At 38.7% G+C, this 22,659-nt stretch overlaps 1 protein-coding gene across 1 annotated transcript in view; it reads right to left on the reverse strand.

The window, feature by feature from the left end:
- Positions 1-13,316, reverse strand: part of LOC116700233 (glucocorticoid receptor) — a 68,800-nt gene extending 55,484 nt beyond the window's left edge. Inside the window, exons 1-2 of the mRNA XM_032533242.1 lie at positions 13,164-13,316; positions 9,861-11,101 (exon numbers count right to left, since the gene is read on the reverse strand). Coding sequence (XP_032389133.1) covers positions 9,861-11,101; positions 13,164-13,169 — 1,247 coding nt within the window. The 5' untranslated portion in view covers positions 13,170-13,316. The remainder of the gene's footprint in view (positions 1-9,860; positions 11,102-13,163) is intronic.
- Positions 13,317-22,659: the final 9,343 nt, after the last annotated feature.

A 22,659-nucleotide genomic window follows, 5' to 3' on the forward strand; every position in this document is an offset into this window, starting at 1 on the left:
TGGTAATGACATTTTGAGCATGTTTAGAAGCTAAAAACAAGTTTAAAACTTGCCCTGTTTAAGCCTGTTAGGTGATAACTTCAGCAGGAGGATAACTCTGTGTAGACTGCACCGACTGTTTTAATTTGTCTCACTACTGACAGAACTACAATTTAAAAACAAAAACAGAGCTACATGTTGAAATCAACCGGAATTCTCCTTTAAGATTGTTTGTTCTATCTACATATTACTATTGCAAAATCACAGAGATAAAATAGTATAGCTTTATTCATTCATGGTTTACCAGATTCAACTATAAAGTGCATAATCCATTGTCAGATGAAGAGATTCCTGCAGCGTATTACATCAGAGGCTGACATTAGGGTTTTATAAAAGATAACATAACTGTTCAAATGTGGGGGAAGTTATGTGCATGCAGTAGACAAGGGTGTAAAACAATTTTTTTTTTCTTTTTTTTTGGTGTTGGTGATGTATGGCATAGATAACCACCTCCACTAACCGGTTTCCTGGGGGAAAACCCTGAGACGTTTTGCACTATGTCTAGTTCTAGCAAATTTCCCACACCTTACTGATCTGTTTTATGATGTTGCTGTTGATTTCGGAGAGTTGCTGCTTTTTGCTATCTGAAGATGTTTTGTTTATTTCTGCCAAGCACCAAATTACTTTCAACTAAAAGGCATTTGGTGCACTGTCACACATCTTTGATATTAAACATTTCAACTGTTCGAGAAAGGTTACACCTACAACACAATGACCACAAAGCAAAAAACAAATATAGCCATGGGGAGGTGCGCTGTGCACTAAGTAAGGGGGCAGTCATAAATACATTTCTGGCAAAAGCCACAGGTTCGGGCATGCATTTTACCCCCCCCCCCCCCCCCCCCCCCCCCCCTTTACAGGCTGTGGCAGTAGCCGCATATTTTACGGTCAAAATGAGTTGGGCTGTGATTAGGTACTGCCTGGTTTTGCTAGCTAGGTGGACAAATTCATTCAAACAGCTGCTGTATTAAAGCTATAGTGCGTAGTTTCTGCCGCTCCCATGTGGTATTCTAAGTAACAACAACAAGTGACAACAAAACTTTCGGCACGTCCACATGATACAAGCCTTTTGTGATCTCACAATGCCCCCTCCACCTTTCCCACAAAGTTGCTAGTTGCCAAGGAAGACACATGGAAGAAAACAAGGACTCTTCAAAAGAAGTAATTTTCTTTACTTGATTTTCTGCGCGGGAAAGTTACAGGTTGCCACAATATTTTGAACATAGCCATAATGAGAAATACAGAAAGAGTTGTGTGGAGCTGATAGTCTTATTTAGCTTTGTAACAACTCATTTGGCAGTGGCCTTGAATGTAACAAACATTCATTAATCTCAAAAAGTTACCCACTGCTGCTTTAAATCACTGCAGGCTGACACATTAGCTGAGGGGTTGTTAAGTTAGCTAGCTGGCTAACAGCTGCTGTAATTCACATTAAACTGAACATTTCCGTTGCTGGTGAAGTGAGACAAAGTGAATTTTTGGGAATATTTATTTTGACACTTCTGTCCTCATTCATCTCGTTCCTTTCTTGCACAGCCGCTGCAGTTGACACACATGTAAACACAATGTTGCAATGTAACTAATTACCGTTATTATCCTTACAGCTGAAGTTACCGGTAGCGATCATAGACTGTTATTCTTAGCACCGTCTGTTACAAGAATTAGCAGACCACAGAATGCTGTCAAATTCAACCAAGCCGTGTAATAATTATGATTATTTAGAACTAGCTATAAATGAAACATACAGCACTTTGTGATTTCCTGTAAACACACAAATTCTGAGAAAAACACCTAAATAATAATAAAAAACAACAACAACATGTGCAATCGTTTTTTCTTATTCTTTTTACCCAAAATGGGACTTAGCCCGCCAAAGAGGGAAAAGGGGGCAGCAGCCTGAGGCATTCTAGTCGCTAGACACTGCACTTCCTGTTTCCTAATAGAGTTGTTGCCAAATATAACAAGCACAATCCACTGTTCATGAAGTGCAGTGAGTCAGTACAGTCAGGGCTATATTTGATCCTGACATACCCGAGCACAGTTTGCGTACCTAATTTTGTGTAAACGTAGCTGAAGGAAACATTGGCGGGAAAGAAACAAACTGACACAATTACCTTCAAGCAGTCTTCAGGTCCAATTGTTGCAAACGGATCTAGGTTACACTGGTATGTAAGCCATCAAATGTATGACATGACATGACATGACATGACATGACATGACATGACATAGGGAGAGATAGGCACTCACAAGAACTTTAAAGCAAAGTCCTGATGGCCGTCAAATATTTCCTTAGACAACGATGGCTTTAGAAAGAATCCTGCTTGAGTTATTCACCAAGGATCTTATAGTCTATTCTGAGTATTGGTACTGTAATCTAAACCGAGAAATGCCTCCCAGCTAACTTTGCCAACTATCCACAGCCATCACATGATGTGCAATGAGGCATTTATGAGTGCATATGTTTATCTGTTCAAAGTGCACAGTATATGGGTGTAGTATACACATATTGGCAACGTGTGTGTGGAAACACACAAACACAAGTGTACCTGAGTAGCAACTCTGGCCGCTTTACAGAGGCATATTAGACTGAATTTCCTAAAAACAGTAAGCAATATGGCAATGACAAATAATTCTGGCAGAACGGGAAACTTTGGAAACGGCTTATTCTTCTCTCGGTCTGTAAGTATGAGTCATTTGTGTAGCCGTCTTTGGAAGTATGATTTGAAACACATGAAGAAAAGATATTTTCAGTAACAGGACAATTTCTAAACACTAAAATCTTAGCTTCAGAATTGAACAGATGATTCAACACCTTACTGAAAGAAAAAATTGTACTTATTGTTGGACTATTGTATACATAATTGTAAGGGTCTCTTTTACTTTGGATTTCTTTCCGTATTTTGCAGCGAATAAAAAGACTAGCTTTGTCCTGAAAAAGAGGTTAAATCCCTCGTATGGCCTGTTACATAGGCCTTGGATAGCCTATGTTCATGACACCCAACACCAGCGTAAACATGGCAGCAGCCAACAAAACAGCCTTAAAAAGAAACAGCTTGGCTGCCAAGAGGCCTAGGCATCCTTTTACTCTCTGAACTACAGTGACCCCAACCGAAGCCTACATCAAAGCCTCAGTACAGTAGAGCTCCAAAGAGGAGAGACAGAGGGAAGAAGAGTGACGAGAGTGAGTGAATGAAAGAGCATCTAGTTGGAAAACGCATCTTGGCTAATGATCCGAGCCGACAAGCCCACTGTGAGTTTGGGCTGCATGTATGAAGCCTCTTTAAGATAGAATACCTATATGTTTGATCAGTTCGATCTTTCAGTTCCACAACAATGACCAAGTTAGAGACTCTGTCTGTGAATGTCTAACTATACATAAGTCTTTAGGGGCCTTTAAAGGATTCTAAAACAGTTTTTCAGCAGGCTTCACTCCAGGATATACAGTAATATGCAATATGGTACCACTTCACACAGAGTAATCACAGTACATTTCCGCACACTCAACAACATGTTGCATAAATGCTTGTGTCGCAAATTAAAACGTAAGGCTTGTCCGGCTAATTCTGAGAACAACATTTCAACTGAGTGTTTGCAACTGATGAAGGATGTATAACTAAGGAAACTACCTAGAAAGTGGTAATTATTTATAGAGTGTTTAAATTATAGTGTGGTCTAGACCTACTCTATCTGTAGTGTCTTGAGATGACTTATGATTTGATACTATAAATACATTTAACTGAATTGAATTGAAAAATTAAGGGGAAACAATGTCGTTTTTTTGGCTTAGTTTACCTTAACTCAACTAGGGCTGTCCTTGACTAAAGAAATTCTTAGTTGACTAACACTTATATGATTTTGTCGACTAATCGATTAGTTGGTTAAATTGACAGAGCTGTGCACTTTGAGAGGTGGGTAGGACAAGAAAAGTACAATATAAATGTAGTTAATTAACCATCTGTAAAACTGAGTTTCTACACAGTTAATCCTACAAAAGCACCACTTCAAATCTCATGTTCACCAGAAATGTGCTCATAGGTTTCTTGGAAATGAGTAATTAAGCATGACTAAGTATAAAAAAATGACTTATCAACTAAAGAAATCTTAGTTGACTAAGACCAAAACCACAGATTAGTCGACTAATCAACTAAGAGGGGACAGCCTTAAACTCAACAGTTTTGGAGTCATTGGAATGGTTATATGACTTATTTTTTCAGTTTAATGGTGGACGTCTCACTCTAGCACCTGTGAGCGGAAAAACCACCCTTGCAACATTCGGCCAACAAGCCTCAGGCCTTAGCGTCACGCAGGATCACGTGATATCAGGTGTCGCGAAGTAACGAATTGCTTCATGGCACTGCACACATACGCCCATTAAGGAACCAGTTAACAAGGTAGGGAAGAAGTTTTTCACATTATTGACATAAATAAGTCAGCAAAAAAAAGCAGGAAATTAGGAAAGCCTTGTCAGAGGAACAGAGAAAGAGGAAACGGCAGACTGACCGAGCGAGGCGTCAGACACAAGTAAACAACGGAGCTGCAAAATATCTATTCTGAATCTATAAGGGATGAGAAAACAGCAAAAGAAATGGTCAAAACGCATGCATAGTACCCCTTTAAAATGGTAAGATGGAGTGAAATGTAGCCATGCATACAACATCTTAGAGAATATAAATTCAGGAAACTGAGTCAACAGAGATGAGTGTGACCTAGTTTGGCTTTAGTTTGTTTTATCTGCCTTTTGTGAAATGACTACTGTGGGCACTTACAGTAAGACTTTAAATTCTCTGTTTGCAGCTTGTATATTTTTTTCATGCATGCCATTCTAAAAGAAAAGCAAAAACAGTGTTATTTATATCTATGTTGTGAAACTTTATGTAAAATAATGCACATGAAAAGGAATGACTTTGGAACACGATATAGTATACATGCAAAATCACATGTCAACACTCAAATTAATGTACAGTGCAATCAATTGTTACTCTTTTTTTAATAACATCAAACTAAAGTCTTCGCAAAAGTAAAAAAAAATATTTGGATAGTGTGCAATTACAATTTGTTTGAATCATTCATTTCGACAACAAAGTTTAGAAAAATGATGATATAATGATCACGATGCAATTATGATAATGTCAGCCAGACCTTGCATGTTGTCACGTGGTTTCTAGAAATGACGTATTCACAGTCACGTCGGTCATGTAGCTGTGATTCTATTCAGTCACCCAATTTTGCTTTAGGGTGTGATCACTTCAGTAAATTAGTACCCACATATAGAAACAAAACAATGCAGTCATAATGACAATACTGTATCTTTCACCATCGTCACCTAGCTTATGATTCAATTTATACGTAAAAAGAATGCAACTGTATTGAATTAAGTCGGTAAGACATCGTCACTCATGCCAAGTTTTGAGTATACATACTCAACTAAGGAGCAATTAAAATAGCAATAATTCATCACCCAATGCATACGTTTTAATTACAATTATTAACCTGCTTATGCTTATAATGGTTCACGCCCAACTACTGTTGAAATGCCTTACTTAGGAATGATTAACAATGTAACAAACAGTAAACCACAGTAGACATGTTGACGGTAACAATTATCCTTTTCATTCAAAATATCTTTATAATTGTGGTGGATTGGCAAGGTGTGGAAACCATCTGTTTAATCTTTCCCAGCTTCAACCAAGGCTCCTAAATATAGACTAAACTAGAAAATAAAGACTTCCACTGAGGAGGTGTATTGAGTCATATGTGTTCAGGCTACTTTAGTGCACTACTGTAGTGTGTGTGCTAATCTTGGGTTTATGAATCAAGTGCCAGACCTACAATTAATGTCATTTATGTTTAAAATTTCCATGCTCAATAATAATAATTGTATTTAATTGTTTTGTTTGTTTTTGCATACATTAAGATGTGTTTTGACTAGTATAATTATAACAATAATAACTGGATTATTGTAAATATTTAGATCAAGATGAGTGTTATTAAACTCTTTACATGCTAGGCTATGCAGTAATCGGTTATCTGTATCCCCTATACTTTAGTTGATGTGATTTCCTTGAACGTTAACTTTATATTTGCAACCAGAGTCAGTATGAACCACCACAACTTTGCCATCAGCCAACCCCAGTTTAGCGGAACACAACACTATGTTGTCATGCGTTAGGGCTTTTATCCCGATTTGGTTTGTATTGCAGTTTCTATTCATTGGGATTCTAGAAGTGTTGCAATTCAGTAGTATTGCAATTTTCTTTTCCTTCTTTAACAATAAAAAAGTTGAATAATACAGTTCTAGAGATAATATATCATTCGACATTTCTAAAAACCTTTTCTAAAAAGAATGCACATCACATGTCAGTCAGTCTGACATTAAATTAATTTGCAATGAAGTAACATGCATAACATGCATTTTCTGCATTTTCTGCTTTTGCTCTGTTTTACTGGAAACAAATATGTTGTAGTCAGCGGTACTGCATACACAGAAAAAATTTAGGTGAATCATTGGTAAAAAAAAATATAAAAAATATTGATTCTGGAGAAAGCAATCGATTTTAAAAATCGTTACAAAAAGAAATCACGGTATATGTGAATCAAGTTTTCTCCACTCCCATGATGCATTAGCCCAAATGATTAATTGGCATTCAACGATAATTATAACACACTAAAAACTTTACAGCACAATTTTCAGATGCAAAAAGGTGCACGTGTGGTTAAGTGTTTCCTTTGACATCCAGAATCTGCAGCACACAAACATAAAAACTGTATGTGGTGTGTGTTTGTGTGTTTGTGTGTGTGAGAGAAATCTTCATCTGTACAACTTTTGCATACCTGTGGGAAAAATGGAGAGCTCTGAGGGGCCCATGAGGAGTGAGTAGGTGAGAAGAAAAAAGTAACTGGGTGACAGTTTAAAGCAAAGAGAGACAGCAACCCACCAGAGCAGATCTGTGCACGTGGCCTTCCTACATCCCTGTGTGTACACACACACAGACAGTCTGTCTTGCCCTGGCATACACTTCAAAAGAGATTATATTTTTTAAACCCTTTTTGATGTGTGTCAGCATAACTCACACATTTTAAGATGAAAAGAATAACAGGCATAACATACATAAAGCTATGTACCGTACAGCATAATGTTACCTGCTGCAGGAAAAAGGAAGTGATGCAGCATACAACCAAAATGAAATGAAGCACAATTAAAAAAAAAAAAGTATATCTACTTAATGGAAGGAGTATCACGCTACTTAACTGTATCCTAAACAATGAATATTAACCAATGTTTCAAGGGCTTTATTTCACCCCGGGCATGAGGCAACATTTGTTTGAGCCAAACTGTTTCAACTGTACTTAAAATTCCAACTGAACAGCTAAGGGAACTCCAATATATACAGTACAGTTCATTGAGTCAGATGATCACTCATGTGATGACCAGTGCCAATTTCATATTCAGATTAGATGTTCAAAAAGGTGCATGGTTTGAAATAAAGTAAATCAACCTGCATTTTTTTTTATTATTTGTTTGCAAAAGTTAAAATGAAGCAATGCCTTATGGGAATTTCAAGACAGAATTGAGTGGAACGCGTCTGCATCAGCTTGGTTGTTGGGAGTTGAAGATTGGAAGTTGGAAGCTATGGTTGGAAGTTGGAAGCTATACTGTTGATAAAAAAAATTAATCAAGGCATCAAGCGAAAGTTCTATCTGAGAGTTGCGCCAACCTCTCCGTGCACCCCTAGTAATTTCAAATTAAAAATAAAAAGCATTATAATTTCAGAGAACATGATAACGTGAGAAATGAGAATTGGCAAACTATTCTTGTTTGTCTGTCCATTGGTAAATCGGTTTGTTTTTGTCATTAATGTACCGCAAGGGTTTTTCCACAGCACTTTTAAAGACCTTGCAGAGTGTCAGTGCCCTACATCACTGGAACTCTGTAGGTAAAGACACACCTTGCTGGTGCAGTGAGCATCAACGCACCAGAAAGTTGCTTGGGTAAAACAGCAACGCAGCAAAGACTCTTGGCATTATCAAATTCAGTCTTTCAAACAACAATGTTTGTTGTTTGATTGACTAAACAAGTGCAAGTGAAGACACTTTTTGAGGCCTGACCAGGAAAGCAAAAAAAAAATGCAGCTTATTAGGATGCCATCTTTGTGTTTTTACAAAGCTTTGAAGTCTACCATAGAAAAGATGACTATAACTAAATTATAATTAAGAGACTTTTCCACAGTTTAAAATTGGCTAACAGCACAACAACAGAGGAGCATATCAGTGTGACAGCAGGGAGATAACAGAAGCTGACACCCATGTTCATGTCTGACTTGTTTACAAGGCAGCTTGAGCCTCTCACACCTCAATGGCTCTTTCAGAAGGCCAGTACTGACTCACATTATTAATCAAACACATCTTGCCCATTCAAGCTGATGATCACAAAGAAGCGCATAAAGTCCAATTTAGTTAAAACTTTGATCCAAGCTGAGGTGCGGGTGTGTCATCTTAGTCCTTTCTCGCTGTGAACTTGACTTTCTCCCAGAACTCATTTATCTCAAATAAACCCTAACCATACTGCATCCTCAGAAATGTACATATTGTGTTTTCTTAATGAGTCATTTCCTGTAGGAATGACACATTTACGTAACTCTGTGATATCTTTAAAACAAGCACCGTGTTACAAAACCACTTTGGAAAAATTCCAGAAGGTGAAGCATGGTGAAATCAGGTTCAAAATCTGAGTTATTGTGTATGGGAACAATTTCACAATTGAGCCCAGAACGCATTTTCAACATCCGATTCTGAGTTTGTAACCTGGCAACTAATGCGTCACCTTTTTCTCTTATCTGCCTCTGACAATATCCAGGTAAATCAAGAACAACGTATTCCTATATTTTATATGTCATGGCATTCCTTAATCGTGAGGTGAGTGATGTGGATGAATTAGAGGAATGCGTCCTGCTGTGTCTGCCAATTGGAAGCAACAAGATGCCAGATGCCCTCCACCCCAGGGGGGCAAGACCTTCCCTCACAAAGAAAAAATGTCACAGACAAACATACAAGAAGACCCGAGTACTCTTTTTTGGGGGGGGCTTATTGAAGTGAGTTTTTCTTTTGTGCTATAAATCACACTGGAAAACTCAGGCGTAAATCCCGTGAAAAGCACCTCGTTCTTTTTTTGCACTCAAGGTGTCCTGCCGGGTACTCATGTGCATACATGACTTGAGCTTGATTTTCTTTCAGGAGCATACACAGAGAGAGGATATTTTCTATGGGGTTGCAGGAAGTGCAAAAAGATTTTTTATTTGAAGAAAACTGTCAGGTCTCGACTGTCTGGTCTAAATTATGATTCCCACACTTTTAAATCAAATGCAAGTTAATGGAATTTATTTCGGGCTAACATGATTTACTTAGAGTAAATCAATGCTTAGAGCATTGCAGTGACACAAACAAGTTGCATCAAAAAAGGGCAACAAAAGTCCAATCGAGTGTGTGTGGCCTTCAGGCTCATGCTGCAAACAGCTTCTGTTCTTTATATATCTTTCAGACAGATTTCTTTTTCCTGACACAGAGAAAAGGTGGCAAAGATTTCCAAAAACAAACAGGTCACACAGAGTCTGGATCCCAGTGCCTACTCATAGAAAACATATGACCGCTAAATCTACAGCATTAATAATCTTCAACTAAAATTTGTAAATATTTTGACAAGCTCAGCAAATAGCTTCAGAGCACACAAATACAAAGTTAAGCATACCGTGAAAGAAAGCAAACACCATATCCGCCACAGAGAGAAAAGTAAACAGGACAGGATTAAGTCATTCCATGAGACGTACCTGGAGAAGCTGACAGAAAAATTTGCCACGGCTGCGGCGGAGGGTATCCCATCGTCACCCCTCTGTAACCCGGACGACTCTCCAAACCGGTTGCTCCTGGCCCAGTCCTCCCCCACCAGAGGGAGGTTTGGGTAAATGCCAAAAGGCTCCTGGTCTTGTCGGGAAACTGTGGAGGACGGGTTGGCTCTGTAGTGGTAGCTAGGTCCTGCACTGAGGGCCATAGACGAGGGCATGGCACCTCCTCCACGGAGAGAGCTCATGCTGCTCTGGAGACACTGCGACTGGCAGAAACCAGCGCTGTCCTGCTTCTCCAGTTTCACAACACCGGGTGTACGGATGTGGGTGAAAGAGTCGTCTGGATCCTTCTCTTCCTTAATCATAACGTTGGAGAGAAGTGATGCCGGCTGCTGCTGATGGTGAAGCTGATGTTGCTGGTGCTGTAGAAGGTGGTGCTGCTGGTGTAGGGGGTGCTGCTGCTGGCCCGTGCCATTCACATTGGTACAGTTAACTCCATTACCCACAAGAGGCTTGGTTTCCTTTATCAAGCCACTGACCGAACCACCACCGCCCCTGCTGTAATTTAGGAGGTTATCCAAGTGTTCCACTTCTGAAACCAACTCAAAATCACTGATTTCCGGCAGAGAATTTGAAAGGTCCAGGTCTTGCCAAATCTCGGGATCCTCAATTAGGCCACTGCTGTTGCCATCCAAATCACACGGAACAGCGACTGTGTGTCCGCTGTAAGTTCCCAAGTCTTTATCCAGAGAAAAATCCCCCTCCTGCTTGATGTGCTGGGAAAAAAGGTTGGGCAGAGGGAGGTTGCCAAGGATGGAGGAGACTGAGGTGCTGATGACAGAGGTGGACATCTGATTGAGATCGGAAATACTCTGTTTCAACAACGGCAAGTTGTCCTCCATGTTGAAAACATCAATATCCTGATGTTGTTTCTGCATTTTGATGGTTTTACCCTCCTCTATGTCTGACCCCTCACACAGGACATGATGCTGAGGGGACTCAAAAAGGCCTCCAAGCTCCCTCTGGTCTTTGGTTTCACCCTGTCCATTTGGGGCCACTGTGGGCTGAGGCAGAGACCCGGGGCCAGACATGTGCGTTGCAGACTGGAGCCGTGAACCAGCTGTGTTATTCGTATCTCTGCCTACTCCAGCTCCTGTCATGCCAAATGTCAGGCTGTCGTCTTGATTACCGTTGCGCTTTAGTCCACCCTGATCCATTTCTTTATCCTGACAGGACGGTGAGGCAAAAAGTGAGAGAGAGAAGAGACAAGGTTAGACTAGAGAATATCTGCATTAACTATTTCTTTTGGTGCAGTTGAAAAGTGCAAATCTACTATGCCTCTGCCAATGCTATTCTCATATGTATTTATATTCTTCAAGAAATGGCAGCAGCTGTATCAAAATGGCTATCTCCTCCTCTCACACCCACACAGGAGCACTATGGCAAAGATACAAATGGCACCGACTGGGTTGAGCAAAAACGGTACATAAAGAAAAAGGAGACCGCAGCCATTACATACCATAAGTAACTATAACGTCCATGTTATTTCTTTGAACTGTGCCCTCCCCTCAAATCAAGCAAGAAGTACAAGACCTGCTCAGACATAACTTGTGTAACATGCAGTGCCTCTGACAGCCCCATACAGTAAAGCCAGCATGTGTGCAGTACAACAACATACATCTGTCCAGAGAGATTAACCCACTATGGGCCTCTGGGCATTTGCGAGAGTAACCACTAACTGGCTATGTCCGTTTGCAAGAGAGACAATTCAGTCAAGAGTCCGATTACAAAATAAGGGTTAGGGTTATACATTTAAAATGAAATGCAAGTAGTGCAAGTGGAAGCAACATATCTAAAGAAAAGCTGTTTGCTTGTAAGTGTTCGGCAGCTCACTAATTTAACTGTAGATCATTGACAACGATAGCTGCCATATCTGGAAGGGCAGAAAAGCAGGCAAGCTGTCACTTGCGGCAATTTGTCTGTTTCAAAGTCAGTGCTTAGTGACTAAACATTACAAAACAGGCCTACGTCGCTGAGCATTTTTTAACTTCGTCTGCCATTTGTATGATGTAAATGTCAAATAAAAAAGCTGTTACATTGAAATAATGCATTTTTTACAGAGCAGTTAGACGATTGGATAATTTCCTGAGGATTTCTGATCAATGCAGCCGATTGACTCTATTTTATCTGTATGTTGCCTTAAGCAGCGGTCGTTACATTCTTAGAAGACATGACTCCATGCAGCACATGACAAATATATAATGCTAATGCCATATGGCAGCTGTTTGCAACGCTTCCTTTGCACATCTGCTGCTGCCCTGTTAAAAGTTTGTTCCAGTGACGTGCGGTCATGTAGGTCTGTCGATGGTTTCTTTACAAAATAAGGGATGATTGGACATTTTTATCGCATTCTCGAGTCCCTGGTGGAGAATTAGGAATATTTCTTTTATTTTGGTCATTTCACCACTTCACCTCGCCCACACACACGGCTCTGTACTGTAATCAATAGCCTACTGCATGCAGACTACATGGGACACTATCTTCTCTATAAAGGTAGCTGGTGTGATGCATTTTAAAGAAGACAAGGATGGTTCTTGGTATATCAAAGTAAAAAAAAAAAAAAAAAAAAGCTATACTTTTCTCACCGAACAGCACAACACATACAGCATTAGTGCAACCTGTTGGCAGCGATGGGAAATTGCACTGATCACACGCCTACAGACGGATAGGCTGATAAGCTGCTGTTCTGTTGAAGTTTGTGCAACATTTACTCTTTCTTACACAAACATAAGACAGTTCATCCGAGCGCTGGTGGGGATATTATCAGTGGGGCGCACGGTACAGAGCTGTCAGCGCGCCTACCACACAGCCCCGGGGACGCTCATCGTCGGCCTATCTCGAGGGATCTCATGACAAGACAAGTATTATTAACAGACCGTACCTGTAGTGAAAGAGGAATGCGCTCCGCTGGTTAGGTCATCTCCCGTCAGTCCAAGTTGGAGAAAAAATGTGAGAAATAACGCAATTTCCTCATAGTCGAACTCTTAAACAGTCCTCCTTCCTTGCAGTAATATTGCGTGGTGAAATGTCAACTGAATTTACCGATTTATCTATATCCCGGTACGGCAGAAAATATCGTCCGCAATATCAACTATTTTATAACTGAAGTCTACGACGTCGTTGACCTAGCTGGAGATGGCGACATGCACCGTGTGCGCCGTTTCGCAGATCTGTCGATAACTTTTAACGCACGTCGTCGGTAGGAGGAAAAAGTGATCGATCACTCACTCGCATCCGACTTCACTATAATTCCGCAATGAATCCACTGATCTGTGGCGTAATATTCTATTCTTGCGCCATTAAACCCGTGAGTACATTAAAGTTATATAATCCAGCCGTGCTGCCCTGGCGCACTCAACTGCAAACTCAGGCAGGGCAGGGCGGACAGTTAGTGAAATGGTGTCAAGCTCAATGGAACAAGTGGAGCACTTACGCATTGTCTTTTCAGAATAAAAGCATTGATTTTTGCAACAATCACAATGATGGTTATTAGCCTACATATGAAAAGTGTTCGGGGCTTTTTTTTTAAAGCAGATACATGTAAAACAACGGCCATGTTTTCCAAAACAGATGGTATCATATAGCCTTTTGTTCAGTTCTGTTTTTCACAGCGAGCTAAATTGCTTTTATTTTAAAGCAGAATAGCTCAGCTTCCTGTCAACTTCTCTCTATCTGTGACAGTTTGATGCAGCTGTCAGTTTGACACTTGCCGGTGAACGCCCCTTTCCCTGCTGAAACTCTGCTGAGGAATCTGTCAAAACGTGTCTCCGTAGGCCACCGCGTTACGTCCTGGCCAGCACTGGGTAGTACCGTAGGTCACGATCTCCTACAGCGTCTTCAACCACCAAACCAAGAATAGTCAGTACAATTCTCTTTAAAGATTTAAATTCCCAAAGTTCAAGTCCCATTTGGAGGGGAGGGGAGGGGGCCTCCTTATCAGGGTCAAATAAGGTTCTGAGCAAAGAAGAGGGCTGTCAATTTTTTTTTGTCTTCAAACAAGCGCAATCTCGATTTGGCCATTATAATCCAGGTTTCAAACTCCATCGTTATATCCTCAACTATAAAATGAACTATTATAAATAAAATGATCTTCCTTAAATCAGGAGTGCTGAAATGTTTCACAATCAAATAGATAGTTTTTGGCTTGATCTAACGTATCCATAGCAAACTTGTATTTAATTACTTGAGTATTTACATTTTATGGTAGGCCTACACTTTATACATCCACTCCACTACTTGTTAGAAGCCAAAATCTATATTTAGTGGGCATCTTATCTAGTTACTTTGCAAATTCAAATTATCAATAAAAAGGATGAATGGACTAATAAACTAATAAAGGATGATGTATTATTAAAGGTTAGGCTACCTGTCAGTACATAAAGTACTCAAAATGAGCTCCACCTTAATCAGCTGCAACAGGAAGGTGATGAACACGTTAAAGCATCTATAATTATAATCCAGAGATATAATATTATTAAGAAGAAGAAGAGAGGCTAGGAAGGGAAGTGGACAGTCCAGGCTGTGCAGACAGGCACGGACGCCCATGCTGTTCTATCTGCAAGAAAAGAAACAAGGATGGGCAGACATAAACCAACTATGCCAGAAAAAGAAAGGGGGGGGGAGGGGGTGTCAGGTGTGGCCCTCCATGCAAGTCATTCGATTAGAAGGAGCAGAGTGTGTCCTGTGCATGTGGATGTCTCATTAAGAGCTAGTGTGGCTGGAGAGAAGCAAGAGCTCCCCAGGGCCTGAGAAAACCACACTGTTCTCAAAACATCACAGGGAACACTGTGAGTTTTTAATGCTGGGTAACAATGGGTGATCCTATTTACCACACTGTTTAAAAACACTGGACGTGTGGTGCTTCATGTGCATGTATGTGCAACTTAGAATTCATGGAGAAATACGTTACTGTGATTGTGTGATACACGTTGCTCTAGGTTACACTATTCTGAAGAGACAGCTTCATGTGAATATTTCGTGATTAATGTACAATCACATGTGCTTGTGGCTAATGGAGGCCCAAGTTTGGGTTTCACATGTTCTTGACCTATGAAAAAAAATATCTCAAGACAACTCATACTTTTAAGTAATTGATTATTGACTAATCACTGATTTGATGGTTGACTTTTATTTTTTCAATATTAATTTATCAGAATCATTTATTTGTCATTATGACTGATTTTGATTAATGTATTATTTTTTTTTAATTAAAGAAATTTCTTATCAGCCATTATAAATTTTGATACCAATAGATCGTAAAATGTCTAATATGCGCAGATAATGTCGGCCCACCGACATGTGGATCGGGCTCTAAATGGAGGTAACAGGAATTTTGTTTGTGGTGCTCACAGTTTAAAAAAATGTCCTTTTCAAAACTAAATAACATGTTTTTCAAATACAATGTCCCATTTACACTGAATAAACATAAAATGTCACAGTGACAACATTTATTATTGTGAAAGTAACGGGAAAACTTTACATTATGGGAGCATCAGTAGAAAAGTTCTGCAAATAAAACCAAAACCAAACATTTCTGCATAGCTAGTGACCCATCGGGGTGAGTGAGTAAATAAATTGTTTGTGATTTAGTACTGAATGTGTTTAGCTTTCCCTTTAATTCCAAGTATTTCTTGGATATGTTCTGCCTTCATTAGACTGTTGACAGGAAATGAGGAATGAGACACATGGGGAATGACATGCAACAAATGTGTGGCTGCTGGACTTGAAGTTCAGAGGCTGCAGGCATCCGGGCATATTTATCTTCAATATAATCCAAAGGGGCAAATTCCAAAACTCTGTTTTTTTAGGTTAATGTCAATGAAGGTAATTTGAGTAACAAAGAGCAGGCAAGTCCATCGTGTAAGTGGCTGGAAACAAAATTGTTTTTACTCCCCCCTCTGCCAAAATCTCTAACCTGAACACTTGCCAAATTCTGTCCAATGAACAAGCAACTGGCAAGACCACATAGGCCTTTTGTGCTAAAACCCTAATTTGTCATTAGACTGCAAAGTGAGTATTGGGGCTCAAGCTATTGACCCTTTTTCTTACAAATATTACCACTCTAGAGCATGTCAATATTATAGCAGTATACACAGCATTATAGTTGTTGTTGCTGCAATTATTCTTAAAGTTATACTTGTGAAGAAATCCTGCTGGGGTCCTGTTTAATGAACAAGAACATCAGCTTCAGTGTCCTATAATAATTCATCTTCAATCTGTCTAGTGTTAAGTTTTGGTACTTTTTTCATAAAAATTGATCATTTTCAACTGTGGTAAGCAAAGGTTAAAGCAGCGTCATAAATAAAGCTTCATATTTGGTTTTGTACATGGTTTAGAATGCTCTCTAAAGATAGGTGCCCTGTTTTCTTATATTGAGCCATAATATGTCAGTGCACCTATGTAAGCCAAATATAAGTGCAACAAAGGTCAACTTTCAGGTCAAAGAAAAAAAGTCAAAAAAGCAACTAGATCAAAAAATAATTACAAAGAAATTATATCAATTATTAACATGTTTCTAACCCCCTTCTTTGCATTACATTAGAACATTCATACTCTTCACTCCAAAGGGATTGGCAAAATTCACACTGCAGTACTTACAGTAACACAAATGAGTTATGTCAGGCATTGAGGAGGACACACAGTGAGGAAGGAAGACTTTTTTTAAAGGTAAACAGGCAGTTCAAACCCTTTGTTATTTCTTCTCTGAGCCAGCGAAAAGCTAAGCAAGACAATTAGTTGGAAACATCTACAGGAGGAAGGATAAAAATGACACATCGAGGAAGGATTTCAAGTTCTTCCTCTAAGTGAGTGTACAAACTGGCCAAACAACCTTAGAGCAATCATCCAAAGAGAGTTCCATCTTGACATAAAATGTCTGTAATTCATCTGACACAAGTATAATCAAGGCCTTATGAGAGGTGATCTATGACTAACTGTTATATTGGATGAAGTATTTGGTCAGCTACATGCTTAATTTAGAAAAAAAGTGAAATGTGAAATTTACCAAGGCTTTAATATAGAGACAACAAAGGACTTAAATAACATGCATGTTCTTTCAAAACATTAAGGCAAGTCAATTTCATTTATAGCACCATATCACAAATCACACATTTACCTCAAGGGGCTTTAAGGAGTGTCATATATGTGTGTATTATGTACAAATGTTTTTAAGTTACTTGTATATTCAACAGTTTTAGTCTTAAATTAGAGCACATACTGTACTGTAGTTACAATATAGTAAAACAGGGCAACACTGCACCTTTTATCACATACTGATGTCTTAACTGTTCTGGAACCAAATATAAAGAGGAAAGGGCTGGAGTAATGTGCATTAAACATGTCAACATGATGCACATTAAAATACGACAATATGGGGTTCAAATAATTAAGACAGGAGACAGTTTGCCACTGTGTCACTTTACGGACAGTACTTTTTATGCACAGACATTTTACTTCACATTACATATATGTATTGTGAACGTGTTAGATGAGTATGTTTAAAATGTGTCATTACCATCAAACCATCAAATGTGGGAACTGCATGATTTAGCCAAAAGCACATTCTTTTAAAAGCCATCTATCATTCAGGCTGTGTAGACAGCAGTTTTAAAAGACTACACATATTCCTGGTTGCTTCATGTCAATCTACAGCTCTGAAACGTCTGTGCTGCAAAACAACAAACTCTCCAGCATGGAAAACTGGTATAGACTATATTTAATGGTACACAAGCTCTCAAATTTCCCATTATTATACATTAAGTAATAATACTTTATAGACCGGTGGAGCCCAACTAGCAGATTTAGCAAAAAACATACTATTAAGAACAATATGCTGCTTACATAACCCCACTTCACATTACATACAATACACAATTTAGAGAAAGTGCTAACTTGTTTGACTTTGTTTTCACCCTCTCCTTATTGTGACATTTCTGCCCCACAGCGGCGTAAACATCACAGCACAAACCATGGGATACAGGTGTTCCAGTAATATTTTTTAATTAACATTAAAAGCAAGGCCAAAAGATTCAGGTCTTCCATATCTGTATTTGCTTTGCATAGAGGCAAAAGCATGAAGCTAACCTTTAAGTCAACTGACCACCGTGACCTTTGTATTTAATAGCTGACAAGGCAATATGATCTATTAGCGGCAAAAGAGGGTTTTAGAAGAGATCAGCTGAAAAACACCAATTACCACCACAGCCTGAATTTGCCATAATTGTGCTGCTCCAAAACTAATGATAATAAATTGCTCACAAGGAGAATTATCTTACAAAACCTGAGTTGGTGCTTACTGTGTGAGTGAATCCAAGCCAGAGCAGAAACTGGATTGACCTGCATTTATTCAGTCACAAATATGCATAATAGATCAATCTTAAAAAAGAACTGGAAAAAAAGCCTCTTAACCATGATTTGGAGGGTATTGGATTGGAAATAGTGCTCTCACCTGTAATGTCTTTTGAACTCATTGTTATGATTTGTCCCCTTTCCTCTGATAATGAGTTTATATCACTTTTAAAAAGCTACTTCAAGCATGTGATATTAAAACCAAGGTAATACTATTTGGTAATCTAAATTGAAACTGGCTGGATAAAACTAATAGGAAAGCCCTAAGCAGATCCCAGACACTTTGGATTTTACACAATTGTTGGAAGGTACTACTAGAATAATTACATCCTGCCAGTAATAGAGAACAATACATTTATGTGAACAGTCATTGTTCATCAGCTCTTGGCTAATGCACAGGGGTACCACAAGGATCGATACTAGGCCCGCATTTGTTTAGTTTATATATTAATCATTTGCTGTCTGTTTGCCCTGATGTCAAAACACTAATGTATGCAGACAACACGATAGCATATGTGCATCCCAAGACAAAACATCTGCATGCTGCCAAACTCACTACAGCCATGGATCAGATCTCCGATTGAAGAAATTGTTCCTGCCTTTTACGTAATGTTGGAATGTTTTTCACAAAACACATTCTAACATTGTGTTGAGTATAACAATCTTGGGTCAAAACGTATCTGAGCATTATTATTGATTCCAATCATTCTTTTAAAGTACATATTAAGACAGTGTGCAATAGGGTGAAGTTTAGCCCAGCCAATATTAAATACATTAGAAATGCACTAACTTTTAATACTGCCAAATTATTTATGGATGCCATAATCATGTCACATCTAACATATTGTCTGACAAGCTGGGGGACAAACTAACAGCTCATTACTAAAGTCAACAGTTCACATCACCGTATTTTCCTAAATAACCGTAAACTGCTGAGCTGGGAAGATGTAATCAAATACAAAAACACCTGTCTCTCTAAGCTGCTTCTTTTAATAGACAGTGAATTTAAGGGGGACTGTCCACAACATTATAAACTCAGGACAGGACACCCAGTCAGTGAGTTCACTGCAACCAGGGAATGAGGTTAGCTGAGGTGGAGGTGCTGTTTACATTCCCCATGAGCAAACCGTTGAATTCACTGGTAGTGTAACTTGTCTTTATCGGCTATAGCCTATGTACAGCCAAAAAGAGAGAGAGAGAGAGAGATACTGATAGTTCAAAAGAGGGACAGAAAAAATCATCATGATGCCAGTAACAGTTTATGACAGAGAAGGGAAGCCAATTGTTGCTGACATTCCCAGTAAGAACTCAAGTAATGACTGTCTCCTCAGCATAGCAAGGAAGCCAGCTTTTTAAGAGTTATATTGAATGCAAGTTTAGAAGAACAGGCTGTTCTTCTTATTCTGTTACGGAACCAGAAAACTAAATTTATGTATATCTGAGGTAAGAATGGAAATGGTGTTGCATGTGATTGTGCAAGTTAGTATGTGTGTGTGTTTCTCATGTTCTAAACAGTACATTCTAGCAGTCTGAAACCACTATTGTACTTGTACTTACTACTTGCACCAGTTCTCGCCTGCATATACCCAATAATCTGGCAACTCAGCATCAATCTAAACAACAAGCACATCAACACAAATGTGGCACACAGGCTTACACACAAACAACCAGTGGGGGATGAAACAGACCAGTTAATGCGTAAGCAGGTAAATACATAACAAAAGGAATGAGTCTGGTATGCTCACTGCACTGTTATAAACTTCAGGAGGGGAGAAACAGTCAATTGCCACTGCTGCTGTATATTCAAAACAGTTGTGTTGAGTAACGGACCATAGTTTCCCAAAAGGCTCTTGTTGTGGTATAGTCAAAAGAAAGGCAATACCTTTCTTACATCATTTAGGCTTTATTAAGATGTAGTTACAATCATTACAGTTAAAAGGGTTACTTCAGATTTAGCATTGCACTCCTATACAATTGGCAGACTCACAATGGACAGTTTCAAAAAAGGGTCCAAAATCAATGCAGCAGAACCAGAGATATTGCTTTTTATTCCATGCGTTATTCTTCTATGCCAAAACTTGCCGCTTACAGTACATTACCAACAATGCAATGCCCCTGACCAATGTCAACTCCGGTGAAATAAGGTCAGGGAGTATAAAGTTCATCTGAGGAGAGAGAATCCTCTCTAAAAAAATTAAGATACCTATCTATAGAGGAGTAAATGTTATGTAAGGGATAATTCATCATTGCAAACAAGAACCCCAACAGGGTGATGCAGGAGTATGAAAATTCAAATTCACAATACTTACTTACTATATTTTCCTGCTTATTACACAACTTATTACACGGCTTATAACACAGCTACTCATAAAGAGGTTACCGGCTTATGATGTCGGCGTCCAGTTGGGATGGTTAACTTTAACACTGATGAGCACGGCTGTCCGGCAGGAGGCCAGGTTGCCTCGGTGAGTGACCTACACATGGAGCTCACTAATGCTCTGTGTGCACTATTGCCATTAGAGCTGTAAGTGATCCCTTTTTCCTCCATCCTCTCTTTCCCTTTGTGATCAGCTGATTAGCGGCAGGAGCTTTGTGTGAGCAAAAATGTTATACAAAAACTAATATATTGATTTTAAAACAGTCCAACAGAATTTATGATGAGAACTCAGTCCATGATAACAGTCTGTTATACAGAAATAGAAGACCGCAGAAGGCCATGATTAACTTTTCAGAATCAAGTAGGCCTATTCAACCAAGCCGTGTAATAAAAAATGATAAGATGGTTTTGGAATAAGCTGCACTTCCTGGCAAAATAAACAACTGTATCATGTGTTTTTAGACATTTCATAAATGTGTTAATGTTCCCACAGTTTGACATATGTGTCTGTTTTAATCTCCATGAGTGATGGCCTGTCCTGTGTGGCTGTTGTCTTCTTAATGTGTCTTGTTTTTGTTTATTTGTTTTGTGTGTGTTTATTTGTGTTTTTGTAAATTGTATTTTATTGCTGACCTGACATCTGGGAACAACTGACCAAGTCAATTGATGGCTCTTATAACATCTTGCTACACTAGCACATTTACAGTAATGTTAATAAATGTGCGCTGTCCTTAATAAATAAATATTGGAATGAATTAGTTATGCTATAATTTATTTTAAAGTTATGACATTGACAAAAACATTTTGGGAAGTTACAACATATATATGTTCTGATATGGAGTACTCATTACTATCAATATAGTGTACTTGTGTTACTGGGGAAAAATAGTTGTGTGACACTACATGTGTTTGTTTTTAAATTAATATAAAATACTGTAGGCCATTAAGTTTGGGTTCTCATGTGGGATCCATCTGAAAATCCAAACTGATGTCAGAGGGGAACCTAGAACAGCTTACATACATACAGTACATACATACATACATACATACATACATACATACACACATTACACGTACATACATACACACAGTACACATATAGACATACATACACGCACACCTGGACTTAAATTCACACCTAGTCACTTTATCACTTTATCACTTCAATACTGGACTCAACACTGACACTTTAATAATAATTTATGGTCTTTTCTTTGTTTATTTGACAAATGTTCTCATTATTGTTATTTTGTTGTCTTTATACTGTCTTTTTTATCTATTTTTTAATTTCTTTTTCTCTTGCTAAAACTGCTGCTGGAATTTTCAATTTCCTTGCGGGAGTCATCCCAAAAGGATCAATAAAGAGAAGTCTAAGTCTAAGTCTAAGCCAGTATGTCATGTCATGTCATTATATCCTAAACAATAACAGAGCCAAACTCCTATGCTTTCCTTCACAAATAAACTCTCACAAATAAAAGTTTACTGGACAGCCTACAATAATAGGAATACAGTGGTAAGATGTTGATACAGAAAATTATGCAAAAATTAATTTCAATCTTCTCTGTTTTGCTCTTATTTGCATGTGTGAGTAATTCCAGCCGAGGTAATGGATGTTAGATGTTCTGGTTTGCTACTAAACAAGCTAGTAAAATGGACCAAATATATTAAAGTAGTGATGACTGATTGGTTTTCTGTCACCATTGCAAAGAAAGGAGCCAGGTAAATTTATTGAGATTTTGATATCTATAATGCAGCTATTAAGCAGATTTTATAAGTAAAAAACAAAAAACATAAAAAACATCTGTGTGAAAATAAGGTCAGAAGGGAACGTTCAGCCTTATCTGATTTATGCAACTCTCGTTAGGTTATTTGATTATTTTCTTTTTAGGGTTTAGCCAGCTGTTGTCACAGCTGATATGTGGCACACACATGTTCTATTTAACAGGGTGAGTCATTCACCTGGCAAGAGTGACAGCCAGAGAGAGAGAGAGAGAGAGAGAG

The sequence above is a fragment of the Etheostoma spectabile genome, chromosome 13 (genome assembly GCF_008692095.1).
Source record: "Etheostoma spectabile isolate EspeVRDwgs_2016 chromosome 13, UIUC_Espe_1.0, whole genome shotgun sequence".
Taxonomy (NCBI): domain Eukaryota; kingdom Metazoa; phylum Chordata; class Actinopteri; order Perciformes; family Percidae; genus Etheostoma; species Etheostoma spectabile.